Here is a 22,406-nt window from a genome sequence, read left to right on the forward strand (position 1 = left end):
GAGGAAAGTCAAGGGAGATGGAGGAAAGAGCTAGGAGTCAAAGGGCATTCATGGAGGTCTAGACAAAGACATGTACATGCAAACATATATATAGGAGGATGGGGAAATAGATCTATGTGTCTATATTTATAGGTTAAGTATTAAGGTGGCGGAAGGACCTTGGGCCTCTACTCAAACACTCCCTCAATGCATGAATACCTTCTTTTATTAAATTGGAACTCTATGATGCTCACTCTCCCGACACAACGGCTGGAGCCAAAGTGGGTGAACAAGTAAATGTGGTGAAGAAAGCTGATGGTGCCCGGCTATCAAAAGAGATAGTGACTGGGGTCTTAAAGGCTTGAAGATAAACAAGCGGCCATCTAGCTCAGAAGCAACAAAGTCCACATGGAAGAACACACCAGCCTGTGTGATCGAGTGGTCCCAAAGGGATCAGTTACCAGGCATCAAAGAACAAAAAATCATATCATTGACTGCACACCTCCATGATAGGATCGCTGAAGACAAATGAGTGCACAAGCAAATGTGGTGAAGAAAGCTGATGGTGCCCGGCTATCAAAAGAGATAGTGTCTGGGGTCTTAAAGGCTTGAAGGTGAACAAGTGGCCATCTAGCTCAGAAGCAAATAAGCCCACATGGAAGAAGCACACCGGCCAGTGCGATCACGAGGTGCCAAGGGACCAGGTATAAGGCATCATGCAAAAAAAAAAAAAAAGATATAAGTGTGTGTATGTATGTGTATATGTGTATATGTATATATATATATACCATATTAAATGAAGGGGGAAGTGCAGAGTGGAGACCCAAGGCCCAAGTGTCAGCCAATGGAGATCCCCTCAAAGAGGGGTTTAGGAGAGGAGATGGGTTAATTAGGGTGTGAGGTAGTATCGATGAAGAACACAGCTTTCCCCCGGATCCTGGATGCTTCCTCCCCCCAACTACCATGATCCGAATTCTACCTTGCAGGGCTGGATAGGACAGAGGCTGTACACGGGTACATATGAGGGTTGGAGGTACAGGGAATCCAGGGTGGATGATACCTTCAGGACCAAGGGTGTGAGGGACGATGCTGGGAGAGTGGAGGGTGAGTGGGTTGGAAAGGGGGAACTGATTACAAGGATCCACATGTGACCTCTTCCCTGGGAGAGGGACAGCAGAGAAGGGGGGAAGGGAGACTCCGGATAGGGCAAGATATGACAAAATAACGATGTATAAATTACCAAGGGCACATGAGGGAGGGGGGAATGGGGAGGGAGGGGAAAAAAAAGAGGACCTGATGCAAGGGGCTTAAGTGGAGAGCAAATGCCTTGAGAATGATTGGGGCAGGGAATGTGCGGATGTGCTTTATACAATTGATGTATGTATATGTATGAACTGTGATAAGAATTGTATGAGCCCCAATAAATTGTTAAAAAAAAACTCGTCATTATCCAATCAGACATCCCCTCACAGAAGGGTCACAAGAAGAGACAAGTCAGTCAGGGTGCAGCACAGCACAGAAGAAACACAACTTTCCTCTTGTTCTTTAATGATCCCCCCACTCCCACTATCATGACCCCAATCCTACCTTACAAATATGGCTAGACCAAAGCATGTACACAGGTACAGATAAGAGCTGGAAATGGAATCCAAGACAGATAAACCCCTCAGGATCAACAAGGAGAGTAGAAATACCAGGAGGGCAGGGGAGAGATGGGGGGACACAGGGGGAACCGATCACAATATATAGCCACCACTACCACCTAGGGGGACAAACAGAAAAGTTGGTGATGGGAGACAGTAGTTGGTGTAAGACATGGGAAAAAAATTTCATAACTTATCAAGGATTCATGAGGAAGGAAGGGTAGAGGGAGGGGAAAAAATGAGGAGCTGATACCAAGGGCTCAAGTAGAAAGAAAATGTTTTGAAAATGATGGCAACCTATGTACAAATGTGCTTGACACAATGGATGGATGGATTGTGACAAGAGCTATACGAGCCTCCAACAAAATAACTTTTTTTTTTTTAAAGCTGTCACCAAGAGCTCGTTTCCTCTGGAAGTCTTCTCCTAGGAGCCAGGAGATTTGGCCTGTGACTTGGCCAGGTCCTTGCCCTCTATGACCTGAGTTCCCCAAACGGTGCCAAACCCATGTCTTACCGCCGGGTGGCAAGTCTGAGTCACACTGAGACAGTGCCCTGAGCCCAGCAGGGCCCACTCAGGGCGGGTCTATCCCAAGGGGATCTGGCTATGTCTGATGGTTAGGTTGTCACAATTGATGGAGGCCAAGACAGGAAGGACCACTGGCATCTAAGAGGTAGAGGCTGAAGGTGCTGTCCAGAACATTCTCCTACAACCAAGAGTTATGTGGCCCCCAAATGTCAACAGTGTGGGCTCAAGGTCTGCTTTAGAGCAAACTATGGCCCCTGGCTTTACCAGGCAGCAGAGGGCAGTTACTTAACACCCCTCTAAGACATGCCCTTAATCTGCTCTGCTCAGTCTGCAGCACAGTGGGAAGGATCGCCGACAAGATGACCCTCTGGCCCCACTTGGATCTTACACCCCACCCCCATAAGTCCTTTGGGACAGCACCATCTGGAAGTGCCGAGTCCCATGGCGGGGGTGTCTTTTGAACCCAAGTCTCTGCAACAAGCACACTGCAGAAACCTCTCGTGCCAGGGAGACCAGGTGTGGGGAAAGGAGTGACCTTACCCCAGAAACAAATGCTCTGGACGTGACACAGCTACTAGCATGCTGGTCACCAATTGGGTCAGCCAGAGTGGTCGGGGGCAGATGAGGCCTGCCGAGTGCCCGTGTCTTATTACTCATTCTGCACACGTCTGAGGTGCTGTTCAACTGACCTTGAGCAGAATACTCTATGGGAGTCAAGATCACCCACAAATAGACCAGGAACAAGACAGTCTGCCTACCAGCTCTTTTTCTTCTTCTGAATCCTCCACGCTGCCTCGCTCCAATTCTTCACCAGATTTCCGTTTGGCAGGGCTGTCACATAGGGAAACCGACCATTAGCTTGGCAAGACACTAGAGGCTCCGAGACAACAAGGGCTCCCACCCCTCCCTCCCAAGAGCACCCCCTTTTCGGACCCCTTGAGGGCACAGGTGCTCTCCTCCCTCCCAGAATGCTGAGAGAAGCTTCCCTTGCAACGTTTCTTGGAATGGCAGGTTCACAAGACCGCCATTTCGCAGCCCCAAGAAGTCTGGGCTCTAGGTATTGGACAGTAGCTGTGGGCCTCCCAGAGGGGAGACTTCCTATACTTCTAACGGAAGGTCACACCTCTACCTAGCAAGAGGTCAGTCTCCAAGAAACCCAACAGCTGGAAGAGGGCCAGCTGGAAGACCCAAGTGCCAGCCTACAGGGTACTGAGCCCCAGGGCCACACTAAACCCAAAAAGGGAACCGCCTACTGTAGACACGCACAGGGACAATCTACTCAGGAGTGTTAAGAAAGCAGGGCAGAGGCATCCATGTCAGACTTCAGAAACTCATCCACCTAGCCCAATGGGCCTGCAGGTGCAGCTTGTCACAAAGGGGGAAGTGGGACCACCGATGCCATTTCATAAGGTGACACTGAGGGGCACGAGAACAGCATTATTGTCCTCTTCTACTGCAAGAGACCTCATCTTGGAAAACACGCTGAACAGTTAGGGATAGTGAGTCTGTGTGATTCCTTTCAAGGCCCTCCAATTGGGGAACAGCAGAGACCGGGGTAGACCTACACTGAAGGCCAGGAGTGGCTGACCCCTGGGGTGATGGGTAGGTGGGAGCTCACCCTGCTTGCCTTAACTACTTCCCACACATTTGAATTTCCTGTTAATAAGGGTAAAAGCAAAATGGAATCTGCAGGAATGCTATTCCTACAGAGGCAAGAGAAGAAAATGACACGAGACAAACCTATGGCAATCAGCAGCCCCGGAACTGCTGAGGGACACCCGACAAATTCCATCCCAGGTTTACCCGAGAGAGGGGTCCCTTAGCAATACTGACCCCTTTCCAAAGTGAAATTCGATGGTGGTCTGTTTGGTCTTCTGCCTTGTAACCCTGGGACTAGGACCTGTGTGAAGCAAAACAACGCGATGAGAGCCAGACAAGGCCACCACAACGGGAAGTTTTCCCCGCCACGCCATCGCACGGGGCAGCCACCAGAGCAGAGCGACCTCGAGTTTCTGTTCTGCTCAGTACACCTGCTCGTGCTCCCGTCAGCAAGGAGCACCTGCCACTTCTCCAAGCTTGTTGCTCGGGGCTCCCGAGGGGAGACAAGGAAAAGGAACACCTTGGATGGCGGTGAACTGGTCCAAACCCAACAGCAGCTCCTTGGGAGGCTTGGGGCAGGAGCGGGTGGAGAGGGGATGCTTTCTACTCCCTGAAGAGTTAGTCTTGGAAACTCATGGGGGCAGTTCTACCCTGTCCTACAGTGTTGCTGTGAGTTGGCATCTACTGGATGGCAGTGAGTCTGGGTTAGATCAGAAGAGAAAGTGGCCGAGAATTAGACTTGAGTTCAAAACCCCATGCTCATGTCTTTTAAGATGCCAGAAGAGTCGCTTTGCCTAGAAACTCAGAAGTCTGAGAAGAGAGCAAATATCTTCACCAAAAACCAGCATTTTATTTAAATAGCCCTTGCCATCAAACGGGAGGAAAAGGAGGCTTTCGGCTCCCATCAAGAGCTAGTCTCGGAAACCCACAGGGGCAAGTACCTACCCCGCCCTATAGTCCCAGGAGTCAGAATTGACTGGAGGGCAGCGAGTTTGGTTTTAGCTGCTCCATCAAATGAACTGTCTCTCGGACCATTAGGCATCTTTGGAGAGCTCCTGGCTCTCTTCCTGGTTCAAGACTTAACTCTGAAGAGGCACACATCCAAGAGGGGTGGGCAAACCCTGCCCTCCCCCCACCCCACCCGGAAATGCGGCCCGGGTCAAGGAAGCGTCTGGGTCAGGTTTTGCAGCACATGCCGTGGTCTTACTTTTTGTCTCTCCATCCGACTTGATTCTTCTTCTCGACAGGCGAGACTTGGAAGCAGACTTGGGGGATTTGTTTGCCTCCGCCATCCCTGCTCTGCGACCGGCACCACTAGCCTGGCTCCCGTTCTCTAGACAACCACGCACTTCCCGAGCGTGAGCTCCGTTCTCCAAGGATAAATCTTTATTTAAAAGGGATTTGACTTTAGCCAGGTAGCCCTCCTACAGCAGGAAAGGATAATTTAAGTAGTAGTGAATGCAAACACGTGGCAACAAGAGAATAAGGACACACACACATGCACTTCCTTTACAATCCTCAGGCCACCAGGGGAGCTGGCCCTCACCCCGCCTCTCCAAGCTGGAGCCAAGTGACATGGAAGTAGACACCCCCGACCCCCCCACTCCTTACTTCTAGAAGCCAGGGCAAGGTCACATGACTCACCTCCGATAATTCTTCCTTATGCAACTTTGTTTCCAAGTCACATAACTGATTCTTGATTTCCGTTTGTAGAAATTCATACAAGAGATTCAATTTCTCCTTCACACATTCCTAAGGGGAAAGGGTAGACGCTTAGCCGTCCCAAATGTCCGCACAGACTAAACACATAGTGAGTTACCTCAGGGGTCACATCAAGACTAAACGCAGGCAAGGCCAGCCCAGCTCCAAGTGGAAATTGTTAAAAAAAAAATACACTGGAGATGCTTCCAATGAGATCAAAACCCCTCCCCCAAAATGGTGAAAATGGGAAGGTCAGGAGGTGGGTGGGCGAGAGGGGGGGTCTATATAAAGGGTGCTTCTGAAAGGAGCTTTACTTGGGCAGGGGACAATGCAGACCTGAAGGTCCAGCATGGAGCTTGGCCAAGTCTGCAGTGAGTTACTGAAAACTAACTCGGCCAAGCTGCCCTTGAAACGTCACGGGAAGGGGAGCAGGTATTTCTAATGGGGACAATTACCTTTTCTGTCAAGCTATCTCTTTCCAAATCTTTGAGCCTGGGAAAGAAAGAAAAAACTCATTACACGACGTTTTCAAAACACCAAACACAAGCTGCGCGTTAATACGGGAAGGGGAGGTAGGCGCCGTCTCTGCTGAGGGGCGGTGTTTCTGTGAACGGTGGCGGGCACTACATTGGTAAAGCTTCGGGGAGTGGCTGTTCACTTAGTGTAAACAATGTCCCTGAATTAATCACAGCAAAAGTGATGCGTTGCTTTCTGCTTAGTTGTGTATTTTCACCACGATGAGAACTGGAATTTTTTTGGAAATAAATTTCACTCATACGTTGTCGACATTTGCCCCCTACTCGTGGCACCCCTTGGATTATAGAGAACTGCTCCCTAGAGAACCCAGCCAACTCAAAACTTGACTGTCGTCAAGTTCATTCTCACTCACCATGACACCATGGCTCCGAGCTGAACTGTTTCTGGGGAGGGTGTGGAGTTCCAAGATGGTAAATCCAACCAGACAGAAAACCTCATCTTTCTCCTATGGAGGGAGCAGCTTTGAACTGCTGACCTTGCAGCTAACAGCCATCTGTATGGCAGCAGATCAGGAATTGCTGGTGGGTTCAAACTGGCGATTTTTTCCCCTCCAAAGTGTCAACTTTTAAGGTTAGCCGCTGGTTGCAAAATGTCACCAGGCTTTTAACACTTAAACTTGAGAGGGAAGGAAAAAGGCGGCTCAAAGGTCCATCGTTTCTGGAACATCCTACACACGGAGAAGTCATCTGTGAGCTGAAAACCCTTCTCTGGACGTGGCTTTCTGATCATGGTGAGACGTGAGGAAGAAGACAGCAGTTTGTGGAAAAAGTGGAATTACAAGAGAAAGGAATTTTCCCACTAACGATTTTGAAGCGCTCCCTCCACCCCCCCCCATATGATGTACCAGAAAAGGGGAGCAGGTCACACAGTGGGGATTCTCCTGTCTGTGGAATGACCCACAGCTGGACTCAGACTTGCATCTCGAGAAACAGCCTGCACTTGGAGGCTGAGTGGAGCTGGCCATGGATGCACTCTTCAAAAAATATATGAAGGGAGGTGTGGGGGAGCAGGGGCTATCCACAGGCAGGAGAGGCAGAAAAATTGGCTGGCATCGAACTAGAGGGCGCCCCTAGAGAGACGTGTATCTAATTGTTCCTAAGGGCAGAACTGGCATGAGTTTGGCTGGAAAAAGTGTTTGCTCATTGGAGGTTCAGGTCCCATCACTGGGGAAGGAGGGGAGGACGGGGACAAAGAAGAAAAGACACCAGGATGAGGCTGTTCCCCGCTTGTCTGGGTGCTGGGCAGCTGAATGGGGTGAGAACAGGTCTAACCAGCTGGGTGAGCGTCCCTCAGGAGGGGGCACACCCTGGGTAGGAGACTGGGCTTCCTCCAGCTGTCTCCCCTTCCATGTGTAGCAATAGCACGGGTAGGTGCTGTGACCATGAGCCCAATGGGTAGAAACAGCCTGCCCCCGCCCCGCCCCACCCCACCCCCACCGGCTGGACTTTGCAGAAGGAGGAGGGTAAGGAGCACAAGGCTTTGCTGGGCGGCTCCCCGTGTCCACTCTGGTCACCCTGCACATCTGTGGGTGCTGATGACAGGGCACCCAAGCAACAACCTGGGGCTTGGGTGTAACCTGCCACCAGGCAGGGTCCTCCCCACTTGCTGCCCTTTCAAAGACACTGAGCAGACACAATGGCAACCCTAGAACACAGGCTCCAGCACATTCTGAACAAAGGTCCAGGAGCAAACAGAACTCCTCTGCTGGCCACCAAGGGCAGTCCTAGAACTTGGCACTGAATGCCAGAGAAGCTGCATCAGATGTCTGGCTTTCTGCTCCCAAAACTGTGGCTGGACCCAGCCCCTCCCATGACCAGTCCAACAGTTCCCCAGGGTCTGAAGGCACTTCAGGCGTAGCTTACACGGCCCAGCATTCTAGAAGGCTGCTTGCTCCTACAGGGAAGACTACCGCTAAGTTCCCGCAGCCCTTCCTACGAACTGGGGCAGGCCAAAAGGAGACACAAAACTATTCAAAACATCTGCCTGCATGCCTTACCCAGTGAAGCCTGCCTGGGCTTACCCTGGCTGGCTCAGAGGTGGGGGGAATGGGAGGGGACATGCCGGCTGCTCCTCCCCACACCCACCTGGACCTGAGCCTGGAGTTCCCTTCCCTAGCAAGGCTATGAGAAGGACACTGCCCCCACACAATGGCTTTATCTTCAGAACTGAGAGACAATAGGGCCCAGCAGAGGTCAACTGGCAACCACTTAAGAGATAAGCCACCACCTGAGATACCCAGTCAGGGACAGCCCTGAGTCACCCAGTCCCCTTCAGCTGGAATTGCCTTATAAGGGAGATAAGCTAAATGCCTGTGAAGACAAGTATCCTTCAAAACTGAGGGCTCTGCACAGTGGAGCACCCCATTGCCAGGGAGACATTCAGACAACAGCCAGGAAACAAGTCCCGCCTCGGCCCTACCACTGGAGGCCTGAGGGGCAGCCTGAGGAAAGTCAAGCATGTCAGCTAACCACATAGGACCACCCATGCAAGGAGTCACAGGGAAGTCTGGGAGCTTTCAGGAAAAGGTTTGAGGCTATTAAAGGACTAGCATTCTCTAAACTGATTGCTGCCCTGAGGCAGCAGGCTGTGCAGACTAGGTGGGTGAAGGGGAGATGTGGAGGCAGTAACTGATCTGCAGACCATCAGCACCCCTAAAGACGTCCATGTCCCAATCACAGAAACCTGGGAGTGGAATCTGACCCGATCAGAGGGGATCAGAGGGGCTTTGCAGCCGTGACTCCCAAGCAATGGATCGCAACAGGAGAGGATCCCATCCTTGCATCCAACCTGATCCCCGAGAACTGACACAACCTTCCACAGCTTGAGACGCCACTGACATCTGAAGATGGCAAGAGACCACAATCCCAGGGATTGGTGGCCTTTAAGAACTGGGAATACTGGCCCTCAGCCTCCAGAAACCTGGACCTCTGTCCTGTGGTCAACAAAGACTCAAATTCTGCCTTTAGCCCCGAGCGGTAGGAAACAAACACTCCCAGAGGCTCCGGAAGGACTGCAGCCTGCCAACAGACACCTGATCTGGACCCAGTGAGCTCAGGCCCAGGGCCTTCTGACTCACAGTTACCAGGATGCTTCAAAGGGTGGATGGAAACTTTCTACCATCTTTTAATTCCAATTTCCCAAGAACTTTTTGATGCTCCCTCATACAAGAGAGTTGATGTTTTCTTTAAGCCACAGTCATTTGTTACCAAGATGGGAGACCAGGCAGGACAAGGGTCTCAGTAGAAATCTTCCAGTAACTATCTAGATGACCAGTCAGCAGCGAGAAATCCAGACTGGGCCTCAGGGAATGGATCATGGAGACTAAAATGTGCTAGGCCTACAAGAGATGAGGGTCTAGAATGAAAAAGAGGGGGAAATTCAGTAGCCAATGAAAAACTTTAACAAAAGATACAAAGATTTGCGATGCCAAGAAAGCAAGCCCCCTCTCAATCCTTTTCTGGACACTCCTTGCCTGGGGGGATCTGAGGAAGGTCTGGCCCCGAGGTGAACTTCAAGGAATGCCAGGCCTACAGAACCTGAAAGGAGATCAAACCTTCCCCAGGGTGCCCCTCTGAATTCAGACTTTCTAGCCCAAACTGAGGAGTCCAGGTGGCACAGTGGTTCCGCATTGTGCTGCCATACTTAAGGTCAGTCGTTTGAAACCACCAGTCTCTAGGAGCGAGAAAGATGGGCCTTTCTGTTCCGTAAAGTTACCATCTCAGAAACCCACAAGGGCTGTTCTCCCTTGTCCTAGAGTCCCTGTGCGTTGGCACTGACTCGGGGGCAGTGAGCAAGCGAGCCTCCATTATAAAGACACATTTCTATTTGTTAAAGAAAAATTAAGGTCGGCTAGCAAAAAGATTGGGATAAGTGGACCTTTAAATTCCATACTGAACACTCAAAACAAAAACACCAACTCACCACCCTTGCGTCGATTCTGACTCCTAGCAACCCTGAAGGACCCTGTGCATCTCGGAGGCTAACTCTTTACGGGAGCAAAAAGCCTCATTTGTCTTCGGAAGAGGGGCTAGTGGTTTTGGTCCTGAATCAGCAGCACAACGCATAACTTAGTACACCACCAAGGGTCTTCTTACACAACACAGGGGCCACATTCCTATCCACGACTCAGATTTGCTCCCTGATGGGAACGAGCCATTCAGCTGATCACGAGCACACCCTAGGCCACACCGTACCGCCTGTACCCCACCAACACAGCAAGTCCTAAGAGCCACCCCCCCTTTGTTTGTTTTAAACAGATGGAGACCTCAAGGCACCCACGGGTGAGGTAACTTCCAGGGAACAGCTGGTTAAGTGGTCCAGGGGGTGGGCCCCAAGTAGCTACCTTTCCAGCCCCTGCAGGGAAGCTGGGAGTCAGCATGAATTCCACAGCAGAGGGTTTCCTTTTGCAAGAGAGCAGTTGGGGCGGGGGACTGGGGAACCTGGGTTAAGGAAGGAGTTGGGAACCAATTTCCTAACAGAATCAATAGCAGGCCTGTTAACTGACCTCTGCAGAGGTCTGGTGGGCAGTGCTGAGGAGGTGGTCAGCACCAGCATGGAAAGCAAGGCTTCGTGAAGAGGGCAGAGGGGGGGGCCCAGTGAAGGCCAAGCCCCACAAATGAGCATCAGCTCCAGGGTTGCAAAAGCAGCTGACGGAACTCAACGCCCTCTATTTGGGGGGGTGCAGGGAAGGGTGGGGGTGGCGGGGAGAGACTTTGAGCAGTGGTCTGAAAGACAGTCACCACGGGAGAGGGAAGGTGGTGGCGCCCGGCCTCCCAATGCTCCCTGAACGCAGGCTGGGCAGGAAAACCACCAGATCCAATTTGTGTTTTCGGAGCTTATTGGTTTCCACACTAGAAAACAGACCTGACTCAGGGTAAGGAGCAATGGCTATTTCTGGACAGATGACGGCTGGGACCGAGGAAGAAAAACAAGTGGGAAAATGTGGCTGGCCCCAGAAGACAGGCAGGAGATAGATTCTACTTCAAAATGAAGCTTGAAAAGACAAATGCAAACATTAAAAATTCAAGTATCCCACGTCGATTAGAGAGAAATCGGAGTTTCAAAAGAAAGCTGCCATCTGGACACAACTTAGCAGGCGTGAACGTACCTCTTCTATTGTAGGGAGAGCCCTGGGGGTCATCTGTACTCCTCGTTGGGCTGCAGTTCAAAACCACAAGCAGCTCGGAAACCCTACAGAAGATCGTTGGGAGTGGTTTCTGGCTCGCTTGTCTGTAAATCACGAAGCTAGACCTGTTTACCAACCTAAGCGTGAATGCCATGTTTGTTTGCGTATGTTTTGTACAGTGCATTATTCCTAGATGTGAAAGAGTTCTTGAGGGTCCTGTAAACAAACTATTTCAACTACCACCACCTGGTCTACAAGGAAGGCGCTCCTGGCGGCTTAGTGGTTAAGCGAAGTGGATTAGGCCTGGGGCTGCTAACAGCAAGGCCAGCTGTTCACACCACCAGGTGCTCCACAGGAGAAAGATGGACATTCTACTCCTGTAAGGAGTTAATACCTGAGAAACCCATGTGCTGAATTGTAAGAGCTACACGCACGCACACACCGTGGAATCCTGACTCCCAGCGGCCCTACCGATGAGGTGACTTCCTGGCATTTTGTCCTGTAGGACAGAGTTGGGCTGGCCCAGAGTTCCCAGGGCAGTTCATCATCAGGGGATGCAGACTGCCTATCTTCCCCCCCTCCCCCCAAGTGCCGGTGGGCTCAAACCACAGGCCTTTCTGCCAGCGAGCAGCCGAGTTCTCAACTAGTGTGCAACCAGGCTCACCTACAAAGATATTGCCAATCAGTCACACAAACATTTACTTGGGCCATCGGGCACTTGGGCCTGGGCCGTTCCCACACAACCCATCCTCAAAGAGATAGCCCTTGGCAAGAAGCAGGCGTGGGCAGGACTCCCAGCCCCCACTGCTACAGGTAGAGGATTAACTGAGAGACAGCAAAGCTGCTTAGTTAATTAGTAAGTGAATAGCAGACTTGAAAACCTACTCTCTTCATCAGCCAATAACAATGCTAAACGTTAGAGCCTTCATTGGCAGGTGCACTCTTTTGATCCAGTGTCAATTCAGCCAACCAGGTAGCCATCCCAGTCCCCAGGTGTCAACAGTTAACCTTGCCCTTGCCCTTGCCCGGGGCCATAAGAAATCTGTGCAGGTCAAGTTCTCACCTTCAAAGACCCTATACAACAAGGAAGTGCCCCAGCGGGTTTCCAAGGTGCGGTGAGTTAAACGCAACTGCCCTAGTTCAAATCCACCAGCTGCTCAGCAGGAGAGAGGAACCAATAGATTACACTACAGTGGTTCTCAACCTGTGGGTCTCGACCCATACACAGGGGTCGCCTGATTCATCACAGCAGCAAAATGAGTGATGAAGTAGCAACTAAAATAAGGTTATGGTTGGTGGGGGGTTCACCACATGAGCAACTGTATGAAAGGGTGGAAGCAGTAGGAAGGCTGAGAACCGCTAGATTAGTCTCAGAAACGCTCTGTCCCATAGGGTCACTACAAGCTACGACTTTGACTTGGCAACAGGAGGGGTGGGGTACGGGCATCATTTTTTCCAGAAACAGACTGGCACAGTTTTCTCCCTAGCGGGGGCTGGTGAACCCCAACCACTGACTGTGTTCCAAGCTGAACACCTTTAACCACTGCCCTACTAGGCTCAAAACTTTTGATGGGGCCTACCGTCAGGTAGCAAGGTGCTTTCAGAATTCCCCTTCCATTGTAAATCACACGAGGTCCTGAAGGGGCCAGGGGCTTATGGCTTCCTCCCACGGGGCATCGCACTGGGTAAGTGGCTCCAACCTGCCATGTGATCTGAGCCAAAAGGCCGAGAACGATTGGTTTGAACCCAAGACTCTGGGTGCAGAGACCTCCTCTCCAGAGCTGACCTGGCACAACCAGAAGGGGTGACCAGTCAGAACGGGGCAGGGACCACGAGAAATCGGGGTTCCCACTTCCGGGCCTTGGGATCGGGAACAAGTGTTCTGAAGTGAAGTTGATGCCCTTGCCGAAGCCGCACGCCCGAGTCAAACCACCTTCCCGCCCAAATGCCTGCGGAGGTTCCGCCTCAGGCGAGAAGGGCTGGGGGGGGGGCCCTCACCCCCCAGCTCTCAGGAGGAGGGCGTCCTCGACACCTAGGCCTCGCAGACCCAGTCAAAGCTGCCCACTTTGGAGAAGTGGGCAGCCCGCACGCAGTCTTCACGGCCAGCGTTCCTTCCAGAGAAGATCTCCCCCGGCGGGGCCGTCCGGGGCGATGGCGGGAGCCCCCCCCACCCCAGAGACGACGCGGCTCGAGCCCCCCGAACCGGCCGCGCACTCGCCCCAAGAAGCGACGTCTGTCTCGGGAGGCCGCCATGGGGATACACAACGTGTGGAGGTCGCGGGGACCCAGGGGACCCCGAAAGGGCCAGGCCGGCCCGACTCCCCACCGGAGGGCCGGGCACCGGAAGTGGAGGCCGGACTGCTTGGGGCTCAGGGGTGTCCGGGGACTGCGGGCTGCCCACTTCCTGCCGGACCAGGTTGGCATCAGGAGCCCTGGCCGAGGCTGCCCGGGACGGGGGGCTCGGACTGGAGCCCCAAGCTTGCTCTACTTTCCTGTCTGAGGAGAACCCGACTTTCCGGTCACCAGGAAACTGTCGGAGGCTTTGGCCCATTTTGGCGCCAAATGGCCAGGGGCGCGCGACCGGAAGTGCCGCCCTGCCCGCGCCAACCGCCACCGGGCCACCCTGCGCATGCGCGCCCGCCTGTCAGCGGCGGACCCGGGTTGCCCCGAAGGGAAGCGCGCACCCCCCACCCCCTGATCTGCCACCCGACCCCGAGTGCGAGTCTCCCTGGGCACCTACCGCCTTCGGACATCGTCCGGCAGGGAGATGGCCGGGGAGGCCAGCGCGGGCACCCGGGCCGGGGCAGTGCGGGCGGGCATCTTGGAGAAAGCAGTTGAGACGGCGACAGCAGCGCGGGCGGCCCCGGCTTTTCGCGCGGAAACCGACGGGGAGGGACGGCGAGCTGAGGCGGCACGTACCACCCAAGCCCTGACGCGGGGGGGAGGCGGGATGTACCAAGCGGAGCGAGGCTGTCACACGGGCGTGCGGACCGTGGAGCGGGCCGGGCGCAGGGGCCGCGCATGCGCGAGGCCCGTGCACACCCCCGCGCGGAGCAATGGGCTCGCCCCAGCCCCGCCGTTGGCCAGGGAGGGGCGCCGTCCCGGGGATATTCATTCATTCTTTTGCGCTGGTTGAAGGGAGAAGCGGCGACCGGCCGCTGGGGAGGTTAGGAGCGCAGGGGTTCTGCGTCCAACGTCCTCGGTTCCAGCCCCACCTCCGCCCACGATTCCACCGACCTTGAGCCAGCGTCCGTGTCCTTATGCAAAGGGCTCATCGCACCGACTGCAGAAATCTCGAGGATGCACAAGATGTGCAGCCAGCACCGGGGACTTAGGCGGTGCTTAGTTGCCCAGACCGCTACCCACGGCCGGTGTTTAAGTACCAGGACAGTTCACAATGGTGTATTATTTTATATATATAGTGAAAAAGTAAATGCATTTACACACACACACCAGGGACTGGCAAGAATTTACCTGGTCAGAAGTAGCCTACCGGGCCTCTAGTTGCTATGGGTTAGCCATGCATAGCAGGACCCAGGCGGGCGGACAATATTAGCACTCTAGCTTTTTCTCAATAATACACTGAGGGGCAGTCCTGTAGAAGGCCTCTTTGGAGCGGTCATTGACCACTTTGAAAAACTCAATTGCCAAACAAAACAAAAAAACTCATTGCCATGGAGTCAATGATGACTCAGTGAGCCTATCAGGTAGGGTAGACCTGCCCGGCCTTGGGTTTCTGAGTCTTGTTTCTAAGAGTCTTTCTCCTGAAAGGATGCTGGTGGTTCTGAACTGCTGACCTCGTAGCTATTGGACCAACTCTCGTAACCCCTATGCCGCCGGGCTCCTCAATTTCCCATGGCCTATGATGTGGCAGAAAGGAGCCTGGTCCTGTAACCAAGATAATAACGGCAGGGAGCATGAACCCTTGGAGGAGAGCAGGTAGAAAAGTCTCACCCAGGAGAAGCACACAACCCAGAGACCTGCTGGCCTGGCACTCAGCATACGGGACCCAATCCCACCTTAGGACCAATCCCACCTCCGGAAAAGGCCCTCCCCAGGCCAGGGAGATGGATGTAAGGGCTGTTGAGGAGGCTCTACTCCGGGGAGAACTCACTGCCATCAAGTTCCAACTCAGAGACCCTGTAAGGATAGGGTGGAACTACCCAAGTCGGTTTTTGAAACTAGCTCTGTCAGGGAGTAGTCGAAAGCCAAGTCTTTCTCTGAGGAGCGGCTGGTGGCTTCAAACTCCTGGCCTTGCCGCTCGAAGGCCAGCACGTAACCCTACCCCACTGGGGCCTCCTCGAGGAGGAGCAGACATGACGATTAGGCACTTCCGCTCACCACACTTCTTTGATTACCTCGGCCAACCTTTCCAGGAAGGAAGGGCTCATTTTACAGCAAGTAAAGAGCTCAGGGATACTTAAAAATTAAAAACCAGGTTTCTCCAAGGACAGGCTGATGGCAAATCTGGGCTGGTCTGCTCCCAGGTTGGTCAGCCCCAACAACCAGATGCCCTCTGCTTCATGGAAAACATGAACAACTCCTATGAACGTTCTTCAAAAACCCAGCCCAAAGTCTCCCATCTGCCCTCTCTGCTGCCAGCCCAGAGGGCCAGGTGATTCGGGGGACCGTGCTAATAACCTCCTCCCAGCAAGCCCTGGGTGACCTGTTACGATTTTGTTTGGTTCTACGAAATCGATCGTAACAGGTCATTCTGTCTTCCCCTTTCCCTGGAAAGGAAATCAGCATTTTACCCCCCAGGACAAGGATGCTGCCTGCGTGTGGGCTCCCAGCTCCCAGCTCCTGCTTCCGCTTCCGCTTCCCTCCCCAAGCTCCTACTTTTATTCTTCCAAGCTCTTTCTTACCTCTCAGAAAAACCAAAACTTGCTCCCATGGAGGCCGTGCTGACTCATAGCGACACTCCCCCCGCCCCCCCTCCCCAATTTCCAAGACTAACTGTTTACAGGAGTAGAAAGCAAAGCCGTCTTTCTCTGCGGAGCGGCTGGTGAGTTTGCAACTGCTGACCACGAGAATAGAGGCCCAATGAATGACCACTACACCAGCAGGGCTCCTTGCCACTCCCCTGCCCAGACCACTCTCCTGGGACGTTCCCTGAGCAGCTAGAAAGCAGCCCCTTGGCTCCATCACTACAGCCGGTTGTGCCGTTTTCGCCATTTTCTTCGTAGCATTTACCACCATCAGATTCTCTCATTGGCTGCCTGTCCCAGCGGTGCTGGAGGTGGGGGGTGGCAAGTGTATTCCCGTAAAGAACCAGCTAGTAAACTTCTGGGTGTTGTGCGCCACATGGTTTGTGCCAGAACTACTGAGGTCGAAAGGTTTTATTAGCATGCACTCTCCTCCCTACAGCAACTAGGCAGGCCAATGACAATTTATTTACGAAAACAAGGGGCTAGTTGGATTTGGCCGGAGGCCCTTAATGCGCCCACCCCTGCCCAGACTAGGAACTTCAAGGGGCAGGGACCTCACTGGCCGCTCAAGGACTGCAGATCCTGGCTGGATTTACATAGGTAGTGCCCGGCTGGCGCAGTGAAGACGCCCTGTGTTCGTAGGTAACAAAGCTGCTCTCTGCCCCCAACAGGCGCACGGATCCGGTTGCACATGCAGTTTTGTCCTAGGTTTCCCCCCCCCCCACCAGTCTCTGGGCCATATGCTTTGCTCCACCCTCCTGACCACTAGAACTGGCAGACAAGGCAGTGGGGGAAGGGTCAGCTTCCGGGATCCTCCAGAGGGAGGAGTTGGACCATCACAGCCACCCCCCTTGCCCCCCCCCTCCATCTAGAAATGGGCTCGTCCCTTGAGTGCTGGCGCTTTCAAACAAAAACTGAAAAAACCCACTTTCCACTGTGTGGGCATTCACTCTCTCCTCTCCTCTCGGGCCCCTGCCGCCTCCAAGTCGTGTTTCCCAAGCCCCTCACCCAAGCAATGTAGCAGGGCCTAGCTCTCTGCCTCCCAGACCACATTCCTCCGGCTCCGCGCCAGAACAGGGAACTCTGGGGTGGGTCAGCCCCATCCAAGGTCAGCCGACCAAACAGGAGAACTGGCCACGTGGCCCAAGCCACGGTCAGTCAAAAGGCCGGAGCTGAGTCACCCTGGATGCTGGGGAAGGGGGGGGGGCGGGGGAGGGAGAATTAGTCACCAAACTGACCTCTAGCAGAGGCAGTAGCATGCAAAGGCACTACAGAAGCACGCTGCTGCTCTCACCTTGGACAGGTCAGCAGTTCAAACCCTCTACAACCCACAGAAGAGACCTGGCAGTTTGCTCCCGTGACAGATTTCAAGTTCACCCCACCGCCCAAGGAGTGCCGGCGCCATGTTTCCTCCATGGAGCTTTGTTGGGCTTGAACCGCTGTTGGACCCTTCACTGGGCAGCTTGATGGTGAAGCCACTGGGCCAACAGGCCTTCTGTGTCTTGGAAACCAGTTGTCCCGCTTTTGGCGGGACAGTCCCTATTTTTAACAATTTGTCCCGCGTCCCGCAGCGTTTTTAAAAAGTCCCGATTTTTGGAGAGAATGCACGACAAGCTAGGGGATACGGTTTTCAGCTGCCATGTGGCTATTTCGCCAGGAGATGAGTTTTATCAATGGTGTCCCGCTTTACCAATATTAAAATCTGGTCACCTTAGGCTGGCACTTCTGTTAGAGAGTTGGTAGGAGCCGAACTCAAATCCCGGGTACACAATACCTGCGCTCAGCTGCCCTGATCTATCTACTGTCTCCTCTGGGGTTGTTAGGAGTCAAACCCAACTGCACAGAAACAAGTATTGGGGCGGGGGGAATGTCATATTTTGCTTTTTAATTCTATTTTAAAAATTATTTTATCATTTTATTGGGGGCTCGTACAACTCTTATCACAATGCGTCCACCCATCCATTGTGTTGAGCACACTTGTACATTTGTTGCCATCATTTTGTATTTTTAATTCTATTTCTCCAAAGATACATACGTGGGATATGAGATGCCGGCATGGTTCTTCACTGCAGCTTCATCTGTAGCAAACAAAGGGAGAAGCCAGCTATCCACTGAAATACAGTGTATTTTAACCAGCGTTATCAGACCTTGTCGTCTCACCGACTCACACACAAGAGAGTTGTATCATTAAGTGAAGAGCCATGTAAGGTGTAGAACAGGATGCATGGTGTTTTATGAAAAAGTGGTGTTACCGTGGCCAGTGTTTGTGGTAGCTGGATTTCCTGGGATGGTGGAAGCTGTTCACACTCAACTGCTAGCTGAGAAGTTGGTGGTTCAAACCCACCCAAAAGGTGCCCCAGAAGTCAGGCCCAGTGATGTGCTTGTGAAAAAGGTCACCGTGTCCTAGAGAACAAGGCCCTTCTGAGGCCTTGTGTTGTGCTCCTGTGATGGTAAGCTGAGACTTGCCAGAAGCCACCCTCCCCCCAACCACTTAGTCACTGTCACACACACACACACACACCTGTGTATTATAATGAAAACAGTCAGGGACATTATGCACATATAATTACTCTTCTATACCTAGAAGGGTGGGAAAGAAACCATTATCAGTTCCTGGAATCACAAATATTGACTAGAGGATGGGAGACATGACAAAAGGAGGGATTTTTCTGAGTCTCTGTGGGCCCTCGTGGAAGGTTAGACCTACGTGACTGTTATGTTAAGCGAAACCTGGCAGCACTGTGGGGAAAGGAAGATGTCTTCCAAGGGCGAGGGCCTTTGGAGGAGCGGGTAGGAGAAAAGTGAACCTTGACCCTTTCCTCACACCACTTGGGAAGGCAAGCCAAGAAAGCTGTAAAAATGTGGAGATCACTCACATGCCACTTAAAAGTGATTAAACTAGAGGGGGGAGGGGGAATGAGCTGATACCAAGGGCTCAAATAGAAAATGTTCTGAAAACGATGAAGGCAACATGTGCAAATGTGCTTGACACGATGGATGGATGGATGGATGGATGGATGGATGGATGGATGGATGGATGGATGGATGGATGGATGGCGATACAAGCTGTATGAGCCCCTAATTTATTTAAAGTGGTTAAAATAGCCAATTTTTATATCGATTGACCACAATAAAAATGTTTCAATTATTTTTATGAAAGCACACGGCAAAAAAAAAGAAAGCACACAGCTTCACGACCTTGGGTTAGGCAAATGTTGGACAGGCCACAGCATGTTCATCACAAAGGAGAATAACGCACTCTATCCCAATGAATTTCTGTACATCAAAAGATAGCACGGAAAGGCAACCACAGCAGATGCCTGCCAAAGGACTTCTATCGACAGTGTATCAAATGACTCTTCCTAATTAAGGAAAAGACAGCCAAACCCTTTATGAGGTGGACAAAAGAATGTAAACAGGCAATTCACCAAGAGGACATCCCAAACAGCCAATACTTCGCAGAAGAAGCATACTCAACTGCCCTAGTCTGGTGAATTAGTCATCTCAGGAACACAACATAAACCCCCTACACCTGGCCACCAGCTCAACTATCCTGAGTAGGAAATCATTAAGGTCATTAATTAACTACTCCTTAATGTCTTAAATCTTATTTATGTACTTTTTGGCTCAAGATATTGCACCTGGTGATAATGCAAAGTTTTTCTTTTTGACACTCTGTCTTACCCACTGCCATCGAGTCAGTTCTGGCTCATAGCAACCCCTGTGGGCTTCTGAGGCGTAAGTCAACGGGAACAGAAAACCTCATCTACCTTCCGAGGAGCTGCTGCTGGTTTCAAACTGCTGACTTGGCAGTGAGCAGCCCAACGCACACCCTGCTGCACCACCAGGGCTCCTAACAGCCAGTCTAAGTCTACCCATCCCCTATCCCACTGCCATCGCGTCCGTTCTGACTCAGTGACCAACTGTCCTGGCGTTCCTGAGGCTGTAAATGTTGATGGGAGTCAACTGCCATCTTTCTCCCACAGAGCAGCACTTTAGCCACTGCGCTACCAGGGCTCCTTCAGTATGGTCATAGTAACAGAAGTATTCTGAGTTTTAAAAAAAAAAACAACTTTCAATGTAGTATCATACCACTAACTCCCCCTCCCCTCATCCCAAGGGGCTATGGGTTTTTTTTTCTTCGATGTTTTTATTTCATTAATAGTTTTATTGGGAGCTCTTACAGATATCATAACAATCCCTAGTTCACTTAGATCAAGCATCATTGTATAGCTGCTGCCATCATCAGTTTCAAAACATTTTCTTTTCTTGAATTCTTTGATATCAGCTCCCCTCTATCCCCCACCCCTCCCCTGGAACACTTGTTTGATTTTATATATATATATATTGGCCTTATACTATCCATGTATCTGTTCACCTACAGTTCTGTTATTCAGTGCCCCCTCCCCCCACCTCCTCTTCCCGTAACTTCAGGGAATCGTTACTCCCGTTACCGTTTCTAAATGGTTGTTTGTTAGAGACGGAAATGTGTTGGCAGGATCAGACCTCCCGGATGTAGCTAGGTGAAGTGAAAAATGGCATAGCCTCTTTGGAACATGATCCTTCGGCATCTCCTACCACTCACAGGCTTGCCTTCCATGCGTTGGCCACGTCATCAGGAGGGAACCGGTCCCTGGAGAGCATGACATTGTGCTTAATAACGTCCGAGGTCCCACCCTGCACAAGAATGGTTGCCACAGGGACTGGCACAATGGGCCCAAACGTGACAGGGACTTCGAGGACTGCTCAGGACCAGGTGGCATTGCATTCCCTGACTCGAGGCTGCTATGAGAAGAACACAGACACGTAACAGACAGAGCACACGTGTCCCTGACGCGCTAGCTTGCGGTTTCCCTCCTGGATGAGTTTACACTCATGCTTGAAGAACACACATAGTAGACGTCTGTCTGCATGCCACGGAACTGTTCAGTGGTAGCTTCTGGGTTTGGTTTGGTTTTTAAATCTACTAGAAAGAGTTAGTCTTGGAAACCCACAAAGGTGGGTTCCTACTGTATCCTACAGGTCTCTGTGATTCAGAATCAAGTCGATGGCATTGAGTTGAGTACATCTTGACAGGAGCAGATCGCGGGTTTGAACTGCGGGCTTGGGGTGAACGCCCAATAATGATATCACCGAATTTCACAATGGAGTACTTCCCGTGGAGGTGCAAACTTTTCGTGTCAAGGGCCAAATAGTTAAAATTTAAAACCTAATGAGCCGTAGGCTCTCTCTGCCATGTAACTAGACTCCTGTGCCCTTCAATCAAAGCAACCACAGATAAGCCCTAACAAGCAGGCGTGGCTGTGTGCCAATAAAACTTTATGAACACTAACATCTGAATTCTGTATCATTTTCATGTATCACAAGAGATTGCTCTTGCTCTTATTCTCCACTTCTACTCAGAACTTTAAAAAAACAATTCAAACCTTTTTTTTAACTAGGAGTAAATACATATATCATTCCATAGTTCAATCACAGCAAGCAGTATTGTACTATTGTTACCACAGTTTCCAAACATTCTTTTTCTTCCCAGACTCCTTGACATCAGCTCCTTTTTATTCCCTGCCCCCCCCAAAAAAAATCTTTATTCTACTTGCTGTCCCTATAGGTTCATCAATCCTGGGTTTCAGATTCTGAGAATTAGAAGAACATTTAACACAACTTCCAGAACATGACCACCAATAACACAACTGAGATGAAACCCCAATATCAACAACAACAACAGCAAACATACAGAAAGCCCAAACCACTCTTCATCTCCTGTCCACACCAGTCTGTGGGCTGGCTTTGGCCCGAGGACCAGCCATGGCTAACAGACAACACCCAGGTTCTCTGGACCCCAAGCAGCAGTCCCAATTAACCTCAAAAAAAAAACCATGACCCTTTGCAGGGGAAGGCAGGCTTAGAACAGCGTGTACCGTGCGATTCCGTTTCTGTAAGTCATTGAAGTACTTCTCTCACCCACTTCAAGTGCGGGCTTCCTTCTTCCCAAGCCACTTGAGCCCTGCCTGGCTCTCCTCAATTCACCCCAGTCCTTCAGCCTGCCCAAACCCCACAGTCCCTGCCTCGTGGTAGCCACCAGACCCGAGGCAAGAAAACAAGGGTTGGTAGAACTTGGCGTGTCACCCACCTTCCACACAGCACGGGCTCCCGGTCCCACGGAGAGCGTCTCCATCACCACGGTGAGTAGTAAGGATGGAGTCTGTGCCTGCCCTATTTATGGAGCGAAGGAGAAGCCTCTCACCTGAGGAGCCTCTGCCCAGAAATTGCCATCAATTAAACCACAGCTGCTTCTCCGAAGGCTGTCGTCAAATCATTACAGCTACCTAGCGGCCATTAGCCCTTGAGCCCAAACCAAGCCATTCTCC

The 22,406-nt window shown here is 51.8% G+C and overlaps 1 protein-coding gene across 3 annotated transcripts in view; it reads right to left on the reverse strand.

The window, feature by feature from the left end:
• The window catches only part of DNMT1 (DNA methyltransferase 1), a 38,922-nt gene extending 24,852 nt beyond the window's left edge, over positions 1-14,070 (reverse strand). For 2 of the 3 annotated variants that reach the window (XM_075546701.1, XM_075546691.1), the window contains exons 1-6: positions 6,338-6,363; positions 5,904-5,940; positions 5,392-5,499; positions 4,955-5,171; positions 3,982-4,048; positions 2,907-2,979 (exon numbers count right to left, since the gene is read on the reverse strand). In XM_075546701.1, coding sequence (XP_075402816.1) covers positions 2,907-2,979; positions 3,982-4,048; positions 4,955-5,171; positions 5,392-5,499; positions 5,904-5,940; positions 6,338-6,348 — 513 coding nt within the window. In that variant the 5' untranslated portion in view covers positions 6,349-6,363. Of the gene's footprint in view, positions 1-2,906; positions 2,980-3,981; positions 4,049-4,954; positions 5,172-5,391; positions 5,500-5,903; positions 5,941-6,337; positions 6,364-13,850 lie in introns of those variants that run through there. The other variant, XM_075546708.1, reaches the window with a different exon arrangement.
• Between the last annotated feature and the right edge of the window lie 8,336 nt (positions 14,071-22,406).

This window comes from Tenrec ecaudatus, chromosome 1 (genome assembly GCF_050624435.1).
Source record: "Tenrec ecaudatus isolate mTenEca1 chromosome 1, mTenEca1.hap1, whole genome shotgun sequence".
Lineage (NCBI taxonomy): Eukaryota > Metazoa > Chordata > Mammalia > Afrosoricida > Tenrecidae > Tenrec > Tenrec ecaudatus.